The sequence below is a fragment of the Cricetulus griseus genome, chromosome 7 (assembly GCF_003668045.3).
Source record: "Cricetulus griseus strain 17A/GY chromosome 7, alternate assembly CriGri-PICRH-1.0, whole genome shotgun sequence".
In the NCBI taxonomy this organism is placed as follows: Eukaryota; Metazoa; Chordata; class Mammalia; order Rodentia; family Cricetidae; genus Cricetulus; species Cricetulus griseus.
The window spans coordinates 82,711,063-82,734,544 of record NC_048600.1 but is presented as its reverse complement, the minus strand read 5'-3'; the positions used below and the strand labels follow the sequence as shown (position 1 = coordinate 82,734,544).

The window sequence follows — 23,482 nt, the reverse complement described above, 5'->3', positions numbered from 1 at the left end:
GTGCAGTACTGACTAGTGTACTGACTTTTATTAGATGAGAAATGTAGGGCCAGACAAATGGCTTGGTGGGGAAAGGCACTTGTCACTAAGCCTGACAACCTGAGTTTGATTCCTGGGTCCCACATGGTAGAAGAAGAGAACCTTTTTCTTCACATTGTTTTCTGATTTTCACACATGTGATGTAGCAAGAGCATATACATACACTACATGAAATTTAGTAATATTTAAAATATGAGAAATATATTATTCAGTAGTACTGAAAGAAGTAAGCAAACCACACACACACACACACACACACACACACACACACACACACACACACACTATATTTTTTTGTTCATTTTTATTGAGACAGGGTTTCTCTGTGTAACTGCCCTGGCTGTCCTGGAACTCACTTTGTAAACCAGGCTGGCCTCAAACTCACAGAGATCTGCTTGCCTCTGCCTCCTTAGTGCTGGGATTAAAGGCGTGTGCCACCACTGCTTGGCAAAAAAATAAGTATTTTTAAAAAGCTTAAGGTAGATTTTTGAATTTTTTTTTCAAAAATAGAACCAATAGAATATATTTTATTTACTCTCTGACCATTTCATGTAAACAGTGTATTATGATCATATCCACCACCAGTTTCCCTCTCCTGTCCTCTCAGCTACTCTCAACATGTTCCTTACCCCTTTCTTGTCTTTTTCCCTCCTATAACCCACTGAGTACAATTAGTTCTTACTGTTCTAATGCTAACTGATCTTGTTACTTGCTTTTATATAGGTCTTAGGTAGGTAGCTATAGCTGCAGTGATTGCAAGGGTCATGTATCCAGAAGACATTTTCCAGAACTCTTCTCATTCTTCAGTTCTTACATTCTTTGCATCCTGTCTTCTGTAGTGTTCCCTGAGCCTTGGTGGTGGAGTTGGATGGTGGTGGTGGTGGTGGTGTTAGAGATGTCCCATTTAGGGCTGAACACTCAATAGTCTGTTTCTTTGGCTAGTGTTGAATTAGTACTGATCTTTGGGTATAAACAGATAGACATATTGTTTAACAACAACAACAACAAAAACAAAACAAAACAAAACCCAACTAAGTAGGTTCCTTATTAGGGCCTGTGATCGTATGACCAGGTTTACAATACCAGGCATGAATTCCCTACCATGAGGCCGGCTTCAAATACAATCCAAAAGTGGTTGGTTACTCCTCTAGCCTTCATCCCTTTACTGTATCAGTGGGCACATCTGGCCTGGCAGTTCAGTACTGTTGCATGTCGGGTGCTCTGCTGGGTAGTGCCAGCAGTCTTTATGGCAGCTTCTGGCACTGTGAAAGCTAGTCAAGCAGAGAGGAAGTTTTCAGTTCAGTCCCAGCTGACTTCTGTATGTGCTATAACCAATATGTGCTGTGTCTTGTGTAGTAGGGTTTTTTTTTTTTTTTTTTTGAGACAAGGTTTTTCTGTTTAACCTTGGCTGTCCAAGAACTCACTCTGTAGACCAGGTTGGCCTTGAACTCAGAGATCCACCTGTCTCTGATTCCTGAGTGCTGGGATTATAGGCATGTGCCACCACTGCCTGGATGGTATTTCCGTTTTAATATCAAGTTCTGGTGGCCATCTAAGAGTAATGTCAGTGGTCTGTGTGATTTGGGGGCCTTTGTGATCCTTGAGAGTATTTCTGTCCAGTTGTCCTCATCTTGCAAACCTAGGAGTTACCCAGTAAGGTTTATGTTTTCTTTTTAAAGATTTAATTTTAAAATTATGTGTCTGTGTGGCTATGTCATGTGAGTACAGTGCCCATGGAGGCTAGAAAAGAGCATTGGGTGTCTTAGAACTTGAGTTACAGGTGGTTGTGAGCCATAGAAAAGAGCATTGGGTGTCTTAGAGCTGGAGTTACAGGTGGTTGTGACCACTAGACATGAATGCTGGAAATCACACTCTGGTCCTTTGCCAGAGCATCACTTCCTCTTGACTTCAGAGTCATCTCTAGCCCGACCTTTAGATTTTGAGACAAGGATCCTATTATTTTACTTTTCAGAAATATCATTTTTTTTTGAGAATGGGTACTATATAAGTTTTACATGAATAAAGACATTTAGAATGGTTCTGTCCATGTAGTTTTTAAAATATTGCAAAAAGGAGGAGGTATGCTATTAGCTTAGATTGTGGTGAAGTTCTTTGATCTTTTTTATTTTCTCCTTTAATTGGGGAAATTTTTTTTTTTTTTCTCTATGGCTTTGGAGCCTATCCTGGAACTAGCTCTTGCAGTCCAGGCTGGTCTCGAACTCACAGAGATCTGCCTGCCTCTGCCTCCCCAGTGCTGGGATTAAAGGCATGCGCCACCACTGCCCGTCGGGGAAATTCTTTTATTAATAGATGATTACATATTAACCACCAATTTTTCTGTGTTCCCCTTCTTTCAGGAGAAACTAGAGCATCAGTATGCACAGAGCTACAAGCAGGTCTCAGTGTTAGAAGATGACTTAAGTCAGACCCGGGCCATTAAGGAGCAACTGCATAAGTATGTGAGAGAGCTGGAGCAGGCCAATGATGACCTGGAGAGAGCAAAAAGGTAAAGGATGCTGGGCGCTTCATGAGGGTAACCAGTTGTCAGCTCAGGCTTTCCTTGGACCCTAGGAGCCCGTTTCCCCCTTCAGTATCTTATGTCAAGATTGAATTGAAAGGAACCAAAAGAATAAACTGAAACAAAACAACATGCCAGGCTTAGTGGTGCAAACCTAAATCCCAGCACGTGGGAGACTGAGGCAGATGGATCTCTGTGAGTTTGAGACCAGCCTAGCAAGTTACAGATCAGCTCAAAAACAAATCTCCCTAAAGCCTTTATCCTCCTAAATAAAGTCCTTCCAAGCACTTTCACAATCCTCTGACCTCTGCTCTTCATAGTGCCGGGGTTACACACACACACAAAATCATACCCAGTTTGGTATGTGGGTGCTGGGAGCTGAAATCAGGTACTCATTGTTGTGCAGCAAGTACTCTATTTTTATTTTATTATTTTATTTTTGGTCTTTCTTTCTTTCTTTCTTTCTTTCTTTCTTTCTTTCTTTCTTTCTTTCTTTCTTTCTGTTTTTGTTTTCAAGACAGGGTTTCTCTGTGTAGCTTTGGAGCCTATCCTGGAACTCGCTCTGGAGACCAGGCTGGTCTCTGGTCTCGAACTCAGAGATCGGCTGCCTCTGCGGGGGGGGGGGGGGGGGGGGGGGCAAGTGCTGGTGTGCGCCACCAACGCCCGGCTTACTTTTGGTTTTTCAAGACAGGGTTTCTCTGTGTAACAGCCTTCGCTGTCCTGAAACTTGCTTTGTAGACCAGGCTGACCTTAAACTCACAGAATATGCCTGCCTCTGCTTCCAGAGTGCTGGGTCTAAAGGCATGCGCCACCATACCCTACTTGTCTTTTTTTTTTTTTTTTTTTTTCCAAATTTAAGATGTGTCTCACAGCTGAGTATGGTTTGTGCCTGTAATCCCACTACTTGGAGACTGAGGCAGGAGGATTTCTATGAGTTTGAGGTCACCTTGGGCTATGGAGTGATTTCCAGTTCTGCCATACTATAGAGTAAGATCCTGACATCAAAAAGCAAAGCAGAAATGTGCCTCACATGTCCTCTCTTCCTTGTGTGTTCTCAGTCTTTACCTCCTGTTGTGTAGGCCTGTATATCTTAAGCTTGGACTCAGCAGTTATCTTCACACTTTCAGTCTTTTTCCTTTTTTTTTTTTTTTTTTTTTTGCTTTGTGAAAAAAGGGTTTTTCTGGAGCCTGTCCTGGAACTTGTAGACCACACTGGCCTTGAACTCAACAGAGATCCACCTGCCTTTGCCTCCTGGGAGTGCTGGGATTAAAGGCATGCGCCACCATGGCCTGGATAGTCTCTTTACTTTTAATATTGACCAGTGGATCCTTTAATTACTGCTTTCATCCTACAGTGGCTTGTTGTTACTGTTGTCAGATTTTCATGTCTCAGTTACTGTTTACTACCATTCTAAACCTAACTCCTACTACTTTACAATTATCATCTAGTACTTTTTAAAAAGAAAGCATTTATTTATCTATTGTGTATGCAGTGTTCTGACTGCGTGTATGCGGGCACTCCAGAAGAGGGCACTAGATGTCATTAAAGATGGTTGTGAGTCACCATATGGTTGCTGGGGATTAGCCCAGGTCCTCTGGAAGAGCAGCCAGTGTTCTTAACCTCTGAGCCTATCTTTCCAGCCCCAAGCCTAGTACTTTTTCTTTAGTATTTATCAGTTGACTGTTGATTGACATGATGCTAGTCACTGTCCTTGGAGCTGACCCCAAGAACACCTGCTATGATAAATGCTCCAGGAGGAAGAATGTACAAGCTGCTTCAGAGCAGCTAGAGCACCTGTGGGTACTGGAGAGCCCTTTTACAAATTGGAGCTGAGTGTGCAAAGAAGAAAAGTTAATTCACCGTGGAGAGATGGTGAAGAGGCTGGAGGCAAGAAGGTGTTTGCACTATTTCATTAAGAGTTTGCTTTCATTGGCAGGTCTAGTGACAGCTGAAGGGTATGAGAATGGAAGGCCAGGTTGGGAGTAACCCTGTGTGCTATGTTTGAGCGTCTCTTTACAAAGGGTAACATCTGATTGATTTGAGAAGACAATACTGGGAAGGTTTTTTTTTTTTTTTTTTTTTTTGGTTTTTCGAGACAGGGTTTCTCTGACTTTGGAGGCTGTCCTGGAACTAGCTCTTGTAGACCAGGCTGGTATCGAACTCACAGAGATCCGCCTGCCTCTGCCTCCCGAGTGCTGGGATTAAAGGGGTGTGCCACCACTGCCCGGTTGACAATACTGGGAAGTTTAAGCAAGGAGTTGTTGTAAAACTATGAAGCAGTAATCCAGATGAGAAAAAAGAATTAAGGCAAGAGAGGGGAGACTGTTGGGGACCAAAGACTAAAAGGCTTTGGAGAGACATTTTGGCAGCCTACTGTAACTGATAAGATTAGAATTGGCATTCTGAGTTCTAACTTTAGGTTGGGGAATTTTATTTCTGTAGCAGATAGCAGGAAATGGGAGGCCACAGAGTGGGTACATGCTAATTTTTGTTGGGTGGAGTGAGATCATTCTTCAAATTGGGTCAGACTGACTGGGTCAGGAACGGCAGGAGATAAACTGTTTTCTTTGTATTAGCTGTTTGTTCATGCTATTTAATTCATAACTTTTAATTTTTTTTTAAAGGGCAACAATAGTTTCACTGGAAGATTTTGAACAAAGGCTAAATCAGGCCATTGAACGAAATGCATTTTTAGAAAGTGAACTTGATGAAAAGGAATCTTTGTTGGTCTCAGTACAAAGGTTAAAGGATGAAGCAAGAGGTAAGTGTAATAACTTAGCAAGTATTTATCCATTGCCTTGTCCTCGAGCCTGAGTAAGCCAAGCATCAACCCTTTTGATGGTGCTGGAAATCAAACCCAGGACCTAGAGCATGCTGGGTAAGCACTCTGCTTCTGAGTTATGTCTCTAGCCCTCAATTTCTATGAAGCTCTAGTCTCACATGAATTTACCTATCTTTTAATCACTACATATTGCTTTTCCCCTGGTAATTTATTTCACAACCTATCATCAGTGCTACAAGGTAGTTATTATTCATCCATATTGTAGATGAGAAAGGTGAGGCATAGAGAGTTTGGGTTTTTCCAAGGTAGTACTGCTTTCATTTGGGATTTTTTTTTCTGTATTGATTCTATTTAAATACCTTCATGTTATCTACATAGAACCATGTATTTATATATGTTGCTGTTTATTATACATGTAGCCAGTACTCACTTTATTTAATTAAAACTTATGTCTCCAGAAGCACAATAAAATTCAGAATTTTATAAAGAAGGAAAGCCCACTAACGGTGTGACATATTTGGTTCAGTTTTTTATGGTTGTGCATAAATATGTCTTTCTATCTTCCTTTGTATAATTCCTGACTTATTTCCTATAAGCAAACCAGTGTGCATACACATTCCCTTTCTTCTGCTTAATATAGGAATATACATGCCATCACAAGTTTTTCAATAGACTTTTGGATCTAGAGAGATGACTTAGCAGTTGGGGCATTTACTGCTCTTGATCTTGTTTTCTTTATAATCTGAATTTTATTATGCTTCTGAGGAAGAGTGAGGGGAGTTTTAAAGGAAGTGTGTTTTAATTTTATGTCATCTCTTATATATTTTCAAATGCCTTTTTATTTTCTTTTTTCTGAGGGTGGTGACATTTGGAACTTTTTTAAAATTAGAATTTTAAAAAGATTTCTTTATTTTTGTAAGTTTATTTTATGTGTAAGGGTGTCTTGACTGCATGTATGTGTACCGCCTGCATGCTGGGTGTCCTAGGGAACTAGAAAAGATCAGATCTCTGGACTCAGAGTTACAGATGGTTGTGGGCCACCATTGGGGTGCTGGGACTCAAACCCCAGTCCTTTGGAAGAGCTGAGTGTTCTATTAACTACTGAACCACCTCTTCAGTGTCTGAAGAACTACTTTAGATTATGTAATATGTAAAATATTAACTTGGTATTGTTTATTGATAGCTTTTGTTTTGCAGTGCTAGAAATGGAACACAAGACTTTGTGCATGGTAGACAAGCACTGTACTACTGTGCTATATCCCCAGTCTTGCTCATTGTTTTGTTCATTTGTTTTGAGGTGGTGGGGCTTAATGCCTGCCAGGCAAGTGCTCTCTATCCCTGAGCTACATTCCCAGCCTCTTACTTATAGAAAATTGTATTTAACATCTTTCCTATTTTGCTTTTTGAGAGAGGGTCTCACGGTATAGTTATGGCTGGCCTGAATATCACTATGTAAACCATAGTCACTCCCAACTCACAGAAATCTGTTTCCCTCTACACTGTCAAGTTTGGACAATAAAAGTCTGTGTTAGCTGATTTTTAAAAAATATTTATTTAAATATTATCTATCTATCTATCTATCTATCTATCTATCTATCTTTGTTTGTCTTTTTGAGACAGGGTTTCTCTATTTGCCTTGACTGTCCTGGGAACTTACTTTGTAGACTAGGCTGGCCTCAAACTCACAGAGATCTTCCTGCCTCTACCTTCTGCTGGGATTAAAGGGTGTGTGTCACCATTGCCTGGCTTGTTGTTTTTTTTTTTTTTTAATCAAGTGTTATTTCTTTTTATTATGTTATTTATTTATTTATTTATATTTTTATTTTTGGTTTTTTGAGACAGGGTTTCTCTGTGTAGCTTTGGAGCCTATCCTGGAACTCGCTCTGGAGACCAGGCTGGCCTCGAACTCGCAGAGATCCTCCTGCCTCTGCCTCCTGAGTGCTGGGATTAAAGGCGTGCGCCACCAATGCCGGGCGCCTGGCTTGATTTTGCTTTTCTGAGATAGGGTCTCTGTACATGGCCCTGGCTATCCTGGAACTCACTATGTAGATCATGCTGTCCTTGAGCTCACAGCGATCTGAATCTTCCTATTCTTTTTTGACAGAAATTCTGTAGGTTAGTTGTGTAAATGGAAACATTAAAAATTCAGTATTGAAAAAAGATTTCATAGCAGTGGTTTAAAAAAGCTATGGTATGGCTGTGCGTGCCTTTAATCCTGGTACTTGGGAAGCAAAGGTGGTTGGATCGCTATAAGTTTGAGGTCAGCTTCACTGATAGAGTGTTCCAGGCCCACCAGAACTACATAATGAGACCTTGTGGGAAAAAAAAGTAAAAAATTAAAAAAATCACAAAACTTTTTTTACTTCATTGTTTTTTGTAAAATAGTCTTGAAACTACTATTTCAAAATGTGATATATGCAGATATATATGGGAACGAGTTGGTTAGGAGTGTTTTGTGTTATTAATTTCAGGACATTTGTTAATTTCAGGACTTTGTTTTGTGTTATTTAGTTTCACTATGAGTTCTATTTTGCACCCTGCTCTTTTTGTTTTTTTTTTTTTTTAAAGATTTATTTTGTGTGTATGTGTATGCTACTTGTGTGCAGGTGCTTGCAGAGGCCAGAAGGAGGATATCAGATCCTCTGGAGCTAGAATTATAGGCAGTTGTGAGCCGTCTGACATGGATTGGGAACTGAATTTGTCTTGTGGAAAAGCCATCTTTCCAGCCCTCACTGATCAATTTCTTTTTGCCTTTGGGCATAGTTCTGTTCTCTTGAGGTTTAGCATTTTAAAATTCTTTTTAAAAATTACGTTTACTGGGATGGCTAGGGGCAGGTGGGATGTTTCGGGGGAGGGGAGGGAGAGGGAGAAGGGATTGACATCTGAAGCAAGCTTGTTCCTAATTTGAACTAATAAAAAAAATTATGTCTACTTATTTAAAGTGTGTGAGTGTGTGTGTGTGTGTGTGTGTGTGTGTGTGTGAGAGAGAGAGAGAGAGAGAGAGAGAGAGAGAGAGAGAGAGAGAGAGAGAGAGCTTGTGCCACTGCATAAATATGGAAGTCAGAGGACAACTTGTAGGAGCTGGTTCTCACAGTATACCATATCCGTCTCAGGGATGGAACTCTGGTTGTCAGGCTTGGTAACAAGTGCTTTAAGCTACTGGGCCATCTCACTGCCCCATGTTCTTAAGTTCTAAGAGATTATTTAAATTGTAGAACTCACATTTTTATTCATGAGATGATTTTCAGGTGCTTTGTTTTGAGACATGCTTAGGAATGTCATTATTATGTTTTGGTTGGGACTTTGCAGGATATATTTGCTTCTCTAGTGAGGATTTCTGTCTTTGTTTGAAACATTTTGCAGATTTAAGGCAAGAGCTAGCAGTTCGGGAACGACAACAGGAAGTGACCCGCAAATCTGCTCCTAGCTCTCCGACTCTGGACTGTGAGAAGATGGATTCTGCTGTCCAAGCCTCACTCTCCTTGCCAGCAACACCTGTTGGGAAAGGAACAGAAAACAGTTTCCCTTCACCAAAAGGTTGGTATTTTCTCTTTGTGGCTCTGTTATGTTCAGTTTTAAAGCATTTGCTGATGGGACAGGAACTGCTACAGTTAAAGTTACTCTGGTGTCTGTGAAGCCAAGAAAGGGTTGTTCTCCTAGGCCAGTGATGTGTAGCAAATGAGATAGATGATGCCTCCAGTGAAGATAGGAACAACTTCAGGGACATTTTTAAAAAGCTAAAAGCTTTATTTGTTATTTATTTCTGAGACAGCCCTGGCTGTCCTGGAATTTACTCTGTAGACCAGGCTGGCCTTGAACTCACAATCTGCCTGCTTCTGTCTCCCAAGTGCTGCTAGGATTAAAGGTATGCACCACCATGCCTGGCAAGTTAAAAGTTTAAGTTTTAAATTTTAGTTTTTATTTTTAAAAGTTTAATTTTGGTTATTGCAGACATACATGTTCTTGTAGATTTTTTATGTCCCCCCCCCCTTTTTTTTTTTTGGTCCTGAGGATTGAACCCAGAGCTCTGTGTGTGCTTGGTAAAAGCACATTGGTCTATATTCCCAGTTTTATGTAGAAAATTTGAAATCATAGAAAAAATTGGATTACAGAAGGTTTATATTTTCTTCATTTGATTTTTTCTTCACTGTATGGTGTGTATGTACATGTTTCTTTGCTGCTATAAGTTGGTGTTTGGTTTTGAGACACTTGTCTCCTGCAGCCCAGGCTGGCCTGAGGATAAATTGGTTTCTTGAATTAATTCCTGATCTTCCTGCCTCTGCCTCCCAAGTTCTGGGATTAGAGGCATGAGCCACCACACCCAGTCTCTCATACAAAGTTCTTTTCTTTTCTTTTTTTTTGGGGGGGGGGTAGTGGTTCAAGACAGGGTTTCTCTGTGACTTGGAGGCTGTCTTGGAACTAGCTCTTGTAGACCAGGCTGGTCTCAAACTCACAGAGATCCGCCTGCCTCTGCCTCCCGAGTGCTGGGATTAAAGGCGTGTGCCATCATCGCCCAGCAAGTTTTTTTTTTTCTTCTTCAAGACAGGGTTTCTCTGTTTAATAGCTCTGTGACTCTCTTTGTAGTTCAGGCTGGCCTTCAGCTCACAGAGATCTGCCTGCCTCAGCCTCCAGAGTTTTGGGATGCCTTGCCTGCCCTGGTACATATACATACATACCTACATACATACATACATACATATCTGGGAGGGGGCAGGCTGGCTTCAACCTCACAGAGGTAGATCCATGTGTTGATACTGCACCTAGTTTGACATAGTTGTCTTTTATTTTTTTTAATTGCAAGTAGTTTTTTTTTAATACAATGTTTTATGCTCATGGTTTTTCCTTGCTTATATCTTCCCATATCCTCCTACCCACCCGTTCACTCCACATCTTCTTTCTCTCTCTCTTTTGAAAAAAATAATTAACACCAACAACAAAAAATACAAGAATAAAACCAAACTAACAAGAAAAAGAAACAAAGAACATGAGAAACATATATATACTCTGTCATGCACACACATACACATACACACACCATCCCGTAAACACAAAATCAGAAACCATAATGTACAAGCAAACATCAGTAATGTTTAAAAAAAATGCCCAAAGCTTCCAGATCTTTTTTTTTTTTTTGGTTTTTTGAGACAAGGTTTCTCTGTGACAGAAATACTTTTGTGTTGGTCATCTAATACTGCTGGGCAAGGGGTGGGGGGTGGGGGGTATCTACCCTTAAGTGTGGTATATTGACCCTGTGAGACTCCCTTGGAGTAATTAACTTTTCCTTTGTGGGCAGTTTTCAGTTGGAGATAACTTCTTGTTTAGGGAAAGGGGCTTATGTCTCCTTGCCCTTCTCAGCACTGGGACCCTTTCAGGTTTGGGTCTGTGCAGGGACTGTGCCTGCTGCCAGTCTGAGTTTATATGTGGCAGGTATTCTTGTGGAGTATCTTGGGTAGTACCTGTTAAGGACAAAAGGGGAGCCCTCTGCCCTCACAGTTCAATTCTTAGGATCTCCAGCAATACCTGTTGAGATGTTTAAGGGTCTTTGTCCTTGCAGCAGTTTGGAGTACTGACACATTGATGTAGTCTAGGTTATCCACCAGGTGCCACGATTTTTTATGATACCTCTCTTTTAAAGGGTGTATCTTGAAACGATACAATTTTTGTTTCAAATGTGTTCTGCTTTGTAATATTGTCAACACAAGTCAAATATGTCAAATATAAAGGAGGCTGCTGATGTCATCACTCTGCTTTTCTTTTTTTTTTTGTAGCTATACCAAATGGTTTTGGAACCAGTCCACTAACTCCTTCTGCTAGGATATCAGCACTAAACATCGTGGGGGATCTCTTGCGGAAAGTAGGGGTAAGCATTTAATTATTTATCACTAGGTGTTTCCACTGCTGAGGTAGTGCTAAACCGTTTCTTTCCTGTGGTGAGAACGGTGATGAAGCTGAGAAGCACCAGCATCTACTGATGAGCAGAGACTAGACTAGAGAAACATCCCCAGCCTTGGTCTTAAGAAGGCATTTCTGGAAGGGCTTGGGCTCATTGCTGTCCTGTCTACCGTGCAGCTCCTCAAATCCTATTCTTTGCCCCTGACTCTTATCCTTCATCTTGTATTTTGTGGGATAGTATCTGGCTTAGGCATTGCCAGCTATCTTTGTCTAGGTCTTACTACTCTTGGGCTACCTCAGCTTTGGTGTCCTATTCATACTTGTTTTCAGTAGATTGGATTTTGAAATATGAAGCTAGTTTTTTCTTTTCTAATTTTTAAGATTTATTTAATTATATGTATGAGTTGCCTGTATATCTGTCCACCATGTACCTGGTGCCTGCCAAGGTCAGAAGAGGGTGTCAGATCCTCTGGGACTGGAATTACAGGTGGTTGTGAGCTGCTGGGAATCAAAACTCAGTCCTCTTCAAGAGCAGCCAGTGCTGTTAACCTCTGAGTTGACTTTCCAGCTCTGGTTTTTCTTTTTCTTTTTCTTACAAAAAGTTTTTTTGAAGAGTGTGTGTGTGTGCGTGCGTATGTGTGTGTGCACACACTTACGCATGTGGAAGGCAGAACAACTTTCAGGTCTAGTTTTCAATTCTATTACATGTATCCCAGGATCAAACTCAGGCTATCATGCTTGGCCACAGGTATAATCCTGCTGAGCCATCTCACCAATCTGAAACTGCGTTTTCTTCGAATGCCTTTTTGTTTTTTAATGTAGCATCTTGTTAGTCTCAAATTTGTCAGTTCAGGTGACCTTTTTTTCTCAGCCTCCCAAGTAGTTGGAACTGTAGGATGTACCCTTCTTAATCCATTTTTCACTGTGTCTAATATTGGGATCTTATCAAGAATAGTGTTAGTCTTTATCAACCATCTTGCTTTCACTTGTTTCTTACTCCTTCAGGACTCTTAATATTCGTTGTCACTATTATTTCATAGTTGTCTTGGCTATAAAGGAGACCAGCCATCTGGAATAGCCAAACAGGTGGATTCCTGGAAAAAGTTATGGGCCCTTGTGATTTTATCCATTGCTGTATAGTCAGCATGTCTAGCATTAGTCACATATTTCCATCAATGGCTTCTTTTTAAGCATCAGCCCTGTAACTTCTTCACTCGTGTGTGTATTCCTGTGTGAGTGCAGGCACACACACACTATGGTGTATGTGGGAGTAAGAGTTTTGTGTGTTCATCTTTGCCTTCCATAAGAAATGTTGGTGTAGGATGTCCAAACAGATTCTGAACGTTTGTATTACCTGTGGATTTCCTTTAGTGTTGTGAATTGGAATGGGCTACATTTTTTTCGACATGGCATAGCTTTTCCTTTTTTTTAGGGGGCTAGTGGAGAGACAACTTGATTTGGGAGAAATTTTGTTGGGAAGGAGGGATTTCATGATATCCAAGTGTGGAGAAATGAGAAAGTAGTTCCTCCTTTTTTTTTAGTCATCTGTTTGCTGGTAGAGCATGCATGTGGCAGGTATTGTTCAGGTGTAAAGGAAAGATACTAGATGTAGAGGTAAATGATAAAGAGTCAGTATTGTTTACAGGCACATTAATTATAGACATGTTTCAGGCATACAGTTCACAGTGCTATCCAGGGAAAATGGCTTCATATCATGTGAGAGTAGAAACAGGTCTTTCTGGTGTAGTGGGGAAAAGTAGACTGAAAAACCTGTACAAAGAGTGGGCTGCATTAAAAACATTCTTTGTGATAATTCTTTTTTTTTTTTTTTTTTGGATTTTCAAGACAGGGTTTCTCTGGGTAGCAGCTCTGGCTGTCCTGGAATTCGATATATAGACCAGGCTGGCCTCGAATTTACTGAAACCCGCCTGCCTCTGCTTCCCGAGTACTGGGATTAAAGGTGTGCGCCACCACTACCTGGCTAGTGATAATTCTTTGTAATGCTTGCTATACAAATGCACCAAATCCCAACTTAACCAGTACTGTAGAACGTAACAAATAATGGACTGGTTGTGAGGTTTGGGGTCTTTCCTTACCTATTGGTAACATGGTTTTCTTAGTTGTAAGGTGTGGGTTATATCTGTGTTCCTCAGTGATACTGAGAGGAATAAGTTAAATTTTTTGGGTTCATTAGTAATGTTCATTGTTCTATTAGAAAGACAAATGATTCTGGCTTAACTAATGGCAGTTGTCCTGGAGGATAAGGGTTGAAGCCTGAAATAGAAATAGTTTGAAATGAAAATATTTTCTATATGGTCAATGTTTTGATAGCCATTCTTCTTCTTTTTAGGCTTTAGAATCCAAATTAGCAGCTTGCAGGAACTTTGCAAAAGACCAAGCATCACGAAAACCCTATATCCCAGGGAGCGTTAACTGTGGGGTGATGAATAGCAACGGCCCAGAGTGCCCAAGGTCAGGGCGAGGGACCTTCTTCCATAAAGGGTAAGTCTTTGACCTTTTTTTTTTTTTTTTTTGTGGCAGTTCTAGGGATAAAACCTAAGGCCTCGTATGCCAGACAGTTATTCTACCACTGAGCTACAGCCTCAATCCTTGGACTCACTGATCATTTTAGTAAATTTACAAATCCATATGTGCTCATGAGCTTCCCTGTGATCATCTTACTCAAGTCCCAGAGGACAGAGATCTGTTGTTGTCTTCTGGTTCTCAAGGAGCTTTCTGCCCCTGGAGTCTGCAGTGTCTGTTCTGGGAGTAGACTCTTAAAGGGACCTGTGTTGGGCTCAGGAGAATGTGCAGGGCTGCTGTGGGCCTGCTCTCCAGGTGCTCAGCTTGGGAAATTCTCTCAGCAAACCTGTTAAGGGAAGGGTGAGAATACTGCAATTATTTGTATTCAGATTATATGTTAAACCATTTATTTGACTAGTTTAGAAAAATGCAAAATCCTAAAGTATTTAGACACTAGTTCAAATACAGGTCAGAGTTCAGGGTCATCCTGGTATATCTAGTGAGTTTCCAGCCAGCTCACTGTCTCAGGAAGACTGTCTCAGCAAAACAAAGAAAACAATAGGAAAGGTAGGGTGTGTGTGTGTGTGTGTGTGTGTGTGTGTGTGTGTGTGTGTGTGTGTGTGTGATTCAAATTTAAAAAAGCTTTTAAGCTTGAAGCAGTGGTATGTCATTAGTGAAAAAAATTTCATTTGTCATAGAAGTATGTGAAGATAAGTTTTCTACTTTTGCACTATTTTTGTCATTAGAGTTAATTTTCAGGCATGTAAAATCAGATTTTTATGCATCTGCTATAAGCTTCTTGTAGCACATCTACAAGAGCATGCTTTAAATGTTGCTTGGTCCTTGCCTGTTTTGATTTACATTGCCAATTTTTTCCCTGGCAGTACCTTTCATTCTATTTTATTTGTTTCTCTCTAATATGTACAGCTATCTAATTTAATATAGGGAACTAGTTAGGACCTGTAATCTCTCTGTTGATTATGTTACCTTAGTTATTGCTGGAACAGCAGCTTATGTGCTCATGATCCCTTGCCATTGTCTCTTGTGAATGGAATAGGCAGCTTTAAAACCAACAGCAAACAAAGCAGGGACAGCTCTAGAATGTTTCACAATATTTTTAAAGGTGCTTTTATTTTCTGATGTCTTAAATAGTTACAGCTTGTTTATGGAAGATCTGATTGTTCTATATAGTCTGCTATTTTCTTTCTTTTTTTTTTCTGAGACAGGTTTTTTTTTTTCTGTTCAATTCTGGGTGTCCTGGAACTCACTTTGTAGACCAGGATGACCTGAAACTCACAGAGATCTGCCTTTGAGTTCTGGGGTTAAAGGTGTGCACCACCATGCCAGGCTACAGTCTACTCTTTGTTAAGATAGATAGATAGATAGATAGATAGATAGATAGATAGATTGATTGATTGATTGATTGATTGATTATTTATTTTTATGTATATGTGTGCTCTATCTGCATGTGCAACTTTATGCTGGAAGAGGGCATCAGATCCCACTGTAGATGGTTGTGAGCCACCATGTAGTTGCTGGTAGTTGAACCCAGGACCTCTGGAAGAGCAAGCAGTGCTCTTAACCACTGAGCCATCTCTCCAGCCCCTACAGTTTACTCTTTAGAGTTTTATTGTTCACCTATGTAGTGTAGTATTCTGGTCTATTGCTTTTTCTTATGACACTTCTGTCCTGAAAGTTACAACAAGGACTTTCTACTAAAAGCACATTATAAAATACCAGTATATAAGTCAGAACTCTGTTCTACCTCTTTGGGTTCCTCAGGTGGGATAAGTATAACATTAATTTTCATCAGACTTGGGAGTGCCAGTTTTTGAGCTGTTCTGGAACAACATGACTTGGACAGACATTTTCTCATTAGTCATTCCCCTAACAATACAGAGACATTGAGAGGAAGTCTTCAGGAGTGTTGAAAACGTGTGCTTACTCCAACAGAGTAGTTATTAGACTCTGTCTCTGGAATTACATTTCTTGGTGGGCCACAGAAGGCATCTTAGAGTATGAGAGGAGACATGAAGCAGTGTTGGATTGGTTAGGCAGGGACCTTTATATGGAAAGTGCTGGCAGGTGGTTATAGGGAGGGAGGAATAGACTATCATTGAGGCTCACTGCTCTCTTGCACTTGCCTCCCATCTCAGAGTACCAGGGCAGCATTGCTCAGAGATGATGAATCCGCCCTTGGATGTGGAACATCGGTTTAAGCTGAAGGGAATGACTGTGGAGCTCTGCCTGAACTTTGCCCCCAGGAACAGCTAGATGCAGGGTTTCTCTATTTCTTGAGCTGAATAATGGGAAATGTGCTTCCTGATAGAACCAGATAGTTGCTGTTTGTGTTTTGTTTTAAATTACAAAAATTTTATGTTGTTCTGTTTCTACCAAAAAACGAAATATGCTTTTATGGATTGGCCCTTGGTACAGTGTTTGCTTTATTTAACAAGTAGCTTATGGATACACTGTTAACCTGCTGTTGTCTCAGGAATTCTCATCTCTTCACTGCTCTGGAGGGTTCGCTGTTACTGCTTCTTGCTGCTTTGCTTTCATTCTGGCTTTCTTGTGGTCAGCCTGGCTTTTTACCTATTGACTAGATAAAAACCAAGATGGTATGTGCCAACTGTAAGAGGAAAGGGCAAATAGCCTGACCCCCAGGTGCATTATTAATTCTGGCTTGTCAAAGAAATGCCAGTCTTTGTAGACAAAAGGGAAGTGTGGCTTGGGACTTCAGCATGTGAACAGCCCCATCTTAAAACCCTTGGCTGTGGTGTTTGCCTTGCTCCCGAGGAATCTCTCTGTATGTAGCTTCATCACTGTAGCTCACTAGTGTGACTGTAGACTGACAGGTGGATTTTCTTGGGAGGTTTGAGTGTTTACTTCATTTTGTTTGAAGCCTTGCCACATAAAACTACACACATCTAAACTGGGTCCATGGCCTTAAGTGAGTCAGAAGTATTTGCAGATTCTGGTTGTCTGAGGACTTCTTAGAATCAGGAGTTTGTCTTCTGAGGTTTCTGCCAGCCCCTCAGATGCCGGCTGCTGTTCCTGGTGGCCCTAGTTTTTCCTACTGCTGACACTCTTTTTATATTCCAGCCTAAATTTGTGTGTTACTTGAATTTTCTCTAAAACATTTTTTTCTTCATAACACTAATCTGGTTTCATATGTATTGCTTGCACATGGTGCAAATGGTGGACCAAGCAGTCAGGTTTTTCTGGGTCATATGTAGGTAGATGTGGGCTCATTTCAGGGCATGATGTGAAAATGGTGTTTGTATTGCTGTTTAATGATTTTTCCTTTTTTTTTATTAGGCAAGAAAAAGTCATATTTCCCACGTTGTTCATGGGTAACTCAATTTGTTTGCTGTGCTTTCCTTTTCTCCGTCTTACTCATGCTGTGTGGTGGAAGACACATTAACAGACTGGTTTTACTAACTGCATGGGGCTGACTCTGGTTAATCAACCTTTAGCCCATGAATGAGCTTTCAAGATCCTGTCTTGCTTGATTACATTATTGCTGTTAGTTCCATGTATCTGTGGTCTTGGCTAGTTGGGTGGCTGAGGCAGAAGGTGACTTGAGCTCAGGAGTTGAAGCCAGCTTGGCAAGAATGAGATGCCACTTCAGTAAAATAAAACAAAACCTCAGTGCTGTGGTCCTGAGTGGCTGTGAGTATTAGCCTGGTGGCACACTCCCTATTCTAGGGCAGGGTCACATCTCACTGTCTGCATGGGGAAGGGTTTCCTTGTGTGTTCTCCTGTCAGAAACTGGTGATAATGAACTCCCTTGTTCCGTGCTCGCTTTTGTGTTTCCACATTAAACTGGGATGGTAAATGGGAGGTGTGTAGAATCTACCCTTCCTTTCTGAACTGTTTGATTGTTGGCATAGCCTGGGTAGAGGACTGGAGCAGCCTGGGACTGCACCATGTTTCTGTTTACACACAGGGAGAGCTGGCTCTGGATGTCCATTTTGTCATGTTATTGAGAATCAGTTCAGGCTGCCCTCCTTCCACCCACTGCCCTTTCAGAAGCACTCATCTTGCTTCTTCCACATACCGAGCTTTGCTTTTTTGTATTGCTAGGTAATAGCCCTCCTGGCTGGCCGCAGAGGTGCAGTTTCTGTTGCTAAAGTACCTTTCTGGAGTTTTATTTCTGTGTGGCCCACTGGGCATTTATTTCTCTATACCTGCATATGGTGTATCTGAAGGCTTTTCTTCTCTTGGGAACCTTCTTCATTGAATACATTTTACAGTTTCCTGAAGGAGCCTTTCTAGACTAGAAGTACTCATGGAGGTCAGCTTTCTTTTCTTCTGGTTTTAGCTTACTACCTCTTGATTCAGAAGAGAAGTTCTAGGTGAGACCCTCTGCCCAACCCACCTCCAAGTTCTCCCACCACACAGAGATGTCACTGGCTCCCCACTAGAGCTCATGCATACAGGGAACAAAGAAGTGGTTGCTCTCTGAGGGCTCCTGAGTGGCCTGTGACTAGAGGTTGCTGGGAAGGGGTGGGATACCTGAAGTAGTTGGGGCTGAACAACTCACTAATAATATTTTGGTGGGTGAGCCTGGGCTAATGATCTTCTTGGTTTGCTTTCCTCTGTAACAATGGAGACGGACTTGATGCTACTTTAAAGTGCATTAATTTAGTCCTGCACTCATTTCTGTGTGTGGGACTGTCTTCATAGTTGCTACTTTTGCATACCCCAGTTGGCCATATGACAAACTTTTGGCATCCTATAGGGTGTCCCTGTCTGATGAGTTGGAGGCTTTCTGTAGTATAGCTTGCCTGTCTGTGCTGAGGACAGGGATGGAGGTTCATGTGTTGGTTCATGTGTAGTTCTTCCATTGGTTGTTGGAGAGATCGGGAGCTCGGGAGCTCTGGGTCTATATAGGCAAACAACAGATAGGCCAGTGCTGTACTGGCAAACAGATTGTGGTCCCAGGCGGAGAAGCATAGGCATGCAGCTTTTGGGAAAGACGTAAAGAGAGAAAGTTCTGCTGTCTAGCACAGTAAAACAAGGCATGGGGTTGTTGGGGGCTGGGAGGGGAGTGGGGTGTATCAGAGGGTCTTTCCTGCTGCTGTTGCTTTCTGTGTAAGGCTTGATTGCAGATTCCAAGTATGAGCTGTGTTCAGTCTCTTGAAACATTAACTCTTGTTTCCTGAAAGTAGTTGGGGTTCTTGTTCAAGACCCTCCTTCTCTGCATGTCTGTTTCTGTGTGCCATTAGAGACTGCTTATGAACCAGTGGTCTTTGCAGGGAATATGTGGCTCACTTTTTAGAGATGTCTCTTTGTGAGCCTGTGTTTAGCTCCTTGGATCCTTCCATAAGCAAGTAGATGACAGTGGTGGGCAAGAATGGTAGTGTGTGGTCTGTCAAAGTTGTTAATAGGATGGATTTGCCCAGGAAGTGTCTTTGACTAGAAAGGCTGAATTTGCTCCCTGAGATCTTGTACTTCTCTCTTTCCTTTTCCCTTCCCCTTGCTTCCTGTGTCTGCATGCTGGTGGGTGGATTTGGGCGTGCCCTCCACCTTGCTGGATGCCCTTTTGTGGAGCTGGGGTGCTGTGTATAAGTAAAAAAAACTGTCTTCCTATCTAGCTTTGCTTGTTAAACATTAGTTTTTTTCTCTTTGAGATACTGGTATTGCAATAGATTTGTAAAATAATAAGAGTATAAACTAGTAAAATTTATCTACAACCCAGAGAAGAATACATTTTGTTAAAATTTCCTTCTATGATATAGATGATTTCATTACATATATGTGTATATGTAATATAATTCACACGTTGTGTATTTACATGTGTATTTGTCTAAAGAGTTATTCATTCTAAACTACATAAATCCATAGTGTCAAGCTGGGCATTGCCTTTAATCCCAGCACTCGGGAGGCAGAGGCAGGCGGATCTCTGTGAGTTCGAGGCCAGCCTGGTCTCCAGAGCGAGTGCTAGGATAGGCTCCAAAGCTACACAGAGAAACCCTGTCTTGAAAAACTAAAAATAAAATAAAATAAAAAAAATAAATCCATAGTGTCTGTGTAAGAGGCTGGAATAGAATCTAGGCTATATACTGCTTGCATTTTCTTTTTTCTTTTAACATCACACTGAAAATAGGCAGTTTGGGTGGCCTGCCTCTTTTTCCTTGTATCATTAAATACATACTAAATATTTTCCCTTGCTATTAAAAATACTGTAGAATATATTAATAGTTGTATTTATATATCATTGTTTTGTTGTATAATTATTTAGCTATCTCTCTATTGCCAGACATTTAGACCTTTTGATGGTTAAAAAAAAATCAAATTGTGGTTATAGTGGCCCATATGATAGGGTTGTCTAGAAAGGGGTACATGGTCTCAGTACCTCAGGACTGTGAATTGTCTGTCTATTCTCTTATCACCAGTGCCTTCTGGGCAGCTACTTTGGGATTCAGGATTCTACTGTGGGCAAGGAAGAGGACTAGTTACAGAGAGCAGCTAAGTTTCCTATGTGTAGAGTGATTTAAACGAGCCTTTTTTTCTTCTCTTCTTCCCTTGCTATTCTGGTCACCCCACAGGGCAGTAAACGGCTTTGATCCAGCTCCTCCTCCTCCTGGGCTGGGCTCCTCACGCCCATCGTCAGCACCGGGTATGCTGCCTCTCAGTGTGTGAGTGCCCAGCCTCCAGGTGGGGTCCCTGCCCTCTTCCAGCAGCCCAGGACACCTACGCCTCGCCCCTCGGTACCTGGGTCCAGCCCTGTGCCCCTGTCTGCCTCTTCACCGCTGGCAGAGGGCAGGCTGCATGCAGTGGCGGCTGCTGGGCTCTGCCCAGCCCCAGGACTCTGCGCGATATCAATACTGGCTATTTTCTCTTCTCGCCGTAGTGCCGTTGGTTTCACATGATTGCACTTTTGTGGGTCACAAGTGATACATACGTGTATTACTCGATCACTGGATGTGGAAGTACCCGTTTATCACATCTGCCTCATAGCCCCCATTTTGCTGTGCTGATAGGATTTAGTTATGTTTAGGACATTGCAGATCTTCTAGAAGTTCTCCTCAATCAGGTTGACAAGACCCTTCTAAACTCCCACCCATGCATCTTCAGTGCTCACAATCATGTGTCCCCGAATCTCGCCCTATAGTTCAGAGTCAGGACCACCTCTGAATTGGGGAATATTGTCTGTATTTCTGACTTAATGTAAGCAGCCCATCCCATAGGCTTGCTCTCTAAAGCAGCAAGATGCTGTCTGAGCTGCAGGAGGCGGGGCATCTGGGACCTGGCACTCCAGGGCTGAGCCACTGCGTGCCTCAGACTCAGAGGAGGCAAGTGGCAACCTCCTTACCAGCTTTTTAGTCCTTCAGTTCAATGACATCTCTTAGCTCATTTTGTTTTCTCTTCTGAAGGTCCGTCTAGTTGCTTTGGGAAAGGTTGAGGGGCCTGATTCTGGGGCTGGCTGGTGCTAGCTCTTGGGGGCAGACTGGCCAGAAGTGTTTGTCCCTTGCATCCTTTGGTTATTCTCATGCTGCACTTACTGTTTACATTTGTTTTATTGTATATAGGTTTGTAAACATTATTGCCTAAGATATTTGTATATAACTTGGGCTTTGTAGCTTTTATTTATTCAGACTCATATGGCATGTTAATTAACGACTTATGATGGTGTCCTATTCTGGGCAGCTGTATAGGATCATCATGTGGTTAAAAGAAGATACTTCCCTCCAAAAAAAAAAAAATCTTTTAATGTGGAAACAATAAATTTCACAGAAAAAAAAAAAAAGGGTCGAGATTGCTTTATTTGGTTCCTGCCATCCCATGAGAAAAGGGCATAAAAGGCTGTTCAGCGTCTCTTCTCCCACATGGGATGTGTGGTGGCAAACAGGTATGAAATGAGACAGAAGATTGAGACTGCAGGAGATGCCTTATTCATGCATGTTTCTAGTCGTGTACCATTTCCAGGGGTAGCTTGAGAATGGTCCAGACCCCACAGGATAGTAGAGAAGACCAGAACTGGTGAGTTTGCCAGGGCTTGGAGTACCTGCATAGACCTAGGAACTGGTCTCTAGTTGCACTGTATACAACATTGTGTGACAGAAGTCCTGGGCCTAGAAAAATTACATGGACATGGGCTTCTCTCATACTTCTTTCCTAGGGTTGGTGCTAAGTTCCAGGTGCCATGTTGAGGAAATGGCAAAATGGGGTCTGTGTGTTTTGTGTCTGAACCCTGCCTGCTCACAGTAGTACAGACACAACAGCATACTTCATAGCTTAAAACTACAAGTGTTCTGAGTGTGGTGGAGACCAGCCTGGTGTACACAGTGAGCCCCACAACACCCTGTCTCCACCCCCAACCTCAAAAAACAAAACAAGTGCAGTTAAGGGAGTCAGATCCCTGAGTAGGGAAAACATGAAGTAAGGAGAACCTCCAGACCTTTTCTGCTTATTGTTTGTTCTTGGAGATTTTGTTCTAAGCTGACTCATCAATAGTCACCTGCAGTCATGTGTGTAAATGGTGGAAAGAAGTCCCTGCTGTCTTCATCGATTGCCCTGAATGGTGGAAAACGTGGATAATGTCTCACTGAGCAGCCGCCTTCAGCTTCTTGCCAAACTGCCTTTGGAAGGGTTGGATTAGGTCAGAGGTTTGAGCAGTTAGCAGATCTTTGTGGAAGCAGGGGTGAGGCTGCGTCCTCATCTCTGGCTCCCAGGGATTTCTCAGATGTTCTGAGGCTTTGTACCCATGGACTTATCCAGACTGCTCTGTCTTGCTGCTCTCGTAGGGATGGAATATTACTGCTGTTTTGGGTCCAGGTTCAAAGAAGCAGCAGATGACCACTTATTTTTTTAAGCACACTTGTAGCAGCAGCCCTCTTGACAGAACCCCATGAGGACACTGGTTGATGGTCCTCCTTAGCGCCCTCTGTGATGGATGGGTCAGGATTCTTTGTACTTGCTGGCCTAAGTCTGATTCTCTAAAAGCATAGGTTCTCAACCTTCCTAATGCTGTGACCCTTTAATATAGTTCCTCATGTTGTGGTAACCCCCAACTGTAACATTTTTGTTGCTTCTTCATAACTGTCATTTGGCTAGTAATGACAGATATTTACATTTGGTAATGTAAATATCCGATATGTGACCTAGAGGGGTTGCAGTCTACAGGTTGAGAACCACTGCCCTAAAGTTTCTCCCGAGACCCTGCTTTCCTGGTGGGTACCTGTTGTTGAATCCTCAGGGCTGGGAACCCATTGAGCTAGGTGTGTCTATGGAGTCTTCCCTTTTGAAGTGCTGATCTTGCCTCCCCAAATGTCCACTTCTCGGCTCAGAGCCTCATGCGTGAGGCCAGGGGGACTGTGTAAATGAGCACAGGGTAGTCACTTCCCCCCAGTTTGCAGAAGGGATGGCTCAGAGCAAGGGCAGGATTGGAAATGGGACCATTATCTTTTTCTACTGTGCTCTCTTCCCACACTGGAGGCCTAGCAACTCACTGTGTAGTATGGACCTGGGCATTCATTCCTCCCGCCTCAGCCTCCTGAGCTCTGAGATTTATATATGGGCCTGGCTTAAAAAGGTAAATGTGGGGTTGGAGAGATGGCTCAGTGGTTAAGAGCACTGACTGCTCTTCCAGAGGTCCTGAGTTCAATTCCCAGCAACCACATGGTGGCTCACAACCATCTACAATGAGATGTTGCGCCCTCTTCTGGCCTGCAGGGATACGTGCAGGTGGAACACCATATACATAGTAAATAAATATTAAA

The 23,482-nt window shown here is 42.0% G+C and overlaps 1 protein-coding gene across 9 annotated transcripts in view; it reads left to right on the top strand.

The window, feature by feature from the left end:
- Positions 1-23,482, top strand: part of Ndel1 (nudE neurodevelopment protein 1 like 1) — a 51,179-nt gene that overhangs the window by 27,263 nt on the left and 434 nt on the right. For 6 of the 9 annotated variants that reach the window (XM_027427085.2, XM_027427083.2, XM_027427082.2 and 3 more), the window contains 6 exons: positions 2,397-2,545; positions 5,182-5,318; positions 8,703-8,876; positions 11,108-11,199; positions 13,582-13,733; positions 20,309-21,334. In XM_027427085.2, the coding sequence (XP_027282886.1) occupies positions 2,397-2,545; positions 5,182-5,318; positions 8,703-8,876; positions 11,108-11,199; positions 13,582-13,733; positions 20,309-20,402 (798 nt within the window). In that variant the 3' untranslated portion in view covers positions 20,403-21,334. Of the gene's footprint in view, positions 1-2,396; positions 2,546-4,318; positions 4,453-5,181; positions 5,319-8,702; positions 8,877-11,107; positions 11,200-13,581; positions 13,734-17,072; positions 17,108-20,308; positions 21,335-23,482 lie in introns of those variants that run through there. The other 3 variants (XM_027427090.2, XM_035447484.1, XM_027427089.2) reach the window with 3 other exon arrangements.